The sequence below is a fragment of the Marmota marmota genome, unplaced genomic scaffold (genome assembly GCF_001458135.2).
Source record: "Marmota marmota marmota unplaced genomic scaffold, marMar, whole genome shotgun sequence".
In the NCBI taxonomy this organism is placed as follows: domain Eukaryota; kingdom Metazoa; phylum Chordata; class Mammalia; order Rodentia; family Sciuridae; genus Marmota; species Marmota marmota.
The window spans coordinates 23765191-23765870 of record NW_026000241.1 but is presented as its reverse complement, the minus strand read 5'-3'; the positions used below and the strand labels follow the sequence as shown (position 1 = coordinate 23765870).

The following is a 680-nucleotide window of genomic DNA, read 5'->3' as shown; positions in this document are numbered from 1 at the left end:
CGGGACTCGTGCGCGCTAGTAGCCGCGTCACGCGCCGCAGGGGCAAGCCTTGTCGAGGGCGGGTTGAAAAGGTGGAAGAGCGCCTCAGAGCCGGAAAAGCGGCTGTCGCCTTACCGGGGCTCCACGTTAGGGCCGCGCAAGGAAACCGGAAGTCAGACCCGGGGGAGCTGGGAGGGCGTTCGCGGAGCCGGGTTGGAGGAGGGGCCGGAGAGAGCAGCGTACTACGTGTCCCGTGAGCCTCCGCGACGGGACAGGGCTGGGCCGCGGCGACGCGAGGAGGCGGAGTGGAACTGGGTAAGAGCGTTGCTCGCCGCCGCGGCGGTTGGGCCGAAAGCCGCCTTCGGGGGCGCCCTCTAGCGCGTCCTTTTTTTCTCCGCGTCCACCCGGTATCCGAGCGTGGGGTGCGAGTGGGCTCAGCCTAATAACGCCTTAGGGGTTGCCGCTGTCGCCGCTGTGTGGCCGGGACCTGGGACGCTCGCTGGGTTAACTGGGAGGGCGCCGTTTTAATCCCGGCGGCCTGTTTTCTGGGCGCGTTGCGGACTCTCCCGTGATCGTTGGAAGCACTTAGTGGGCGAATACCTCAGGGTATTCACCACTACTCACCCAAGAACTCGGGTTCCAGCACACTGCTCGGCAGGTGGGATAGAGAGCGTGATCTCGGCCGCTCCCCTAGAACTGTC

At 66.3% G+C, this 680-nt stretch overlaps 2 protein-coding genes across 2 annotated transcripts in view; one reads left to right on the top strand and one right to left on the bottom strand.

The window, feature by feature from the left end:
* Positions 1 to 239, bottom strand: part of Azi2 (5-azacytidine induced 2) — a 26859-nt gene extending 26620 nt beyond the window's left edge. Inside the window, exon 1 of the mRNA XM_048794946.1 lies at positions 115 to 239. The gene's annotated coding sequence lies outside the window, so the exon portion shown is untranslated. The remainder of the gene's footprint in view (positions 1 to 114) is intronic.
* LOC125613724 overlaps positions 1 to 357 on the top strand; it is a 1073-nt gene extending 716 nt beyond the window's left edge. The window contains exon 2 of the mRNA XM_048794947.1: positions 1 to 357. Coding sequence (XP_048650904.1) covers positions 1 to 357 — 357 coding nt within the window.
* The last annotated feature ends 323 nt before the right edge of the window (positions 358 to 680 follow it).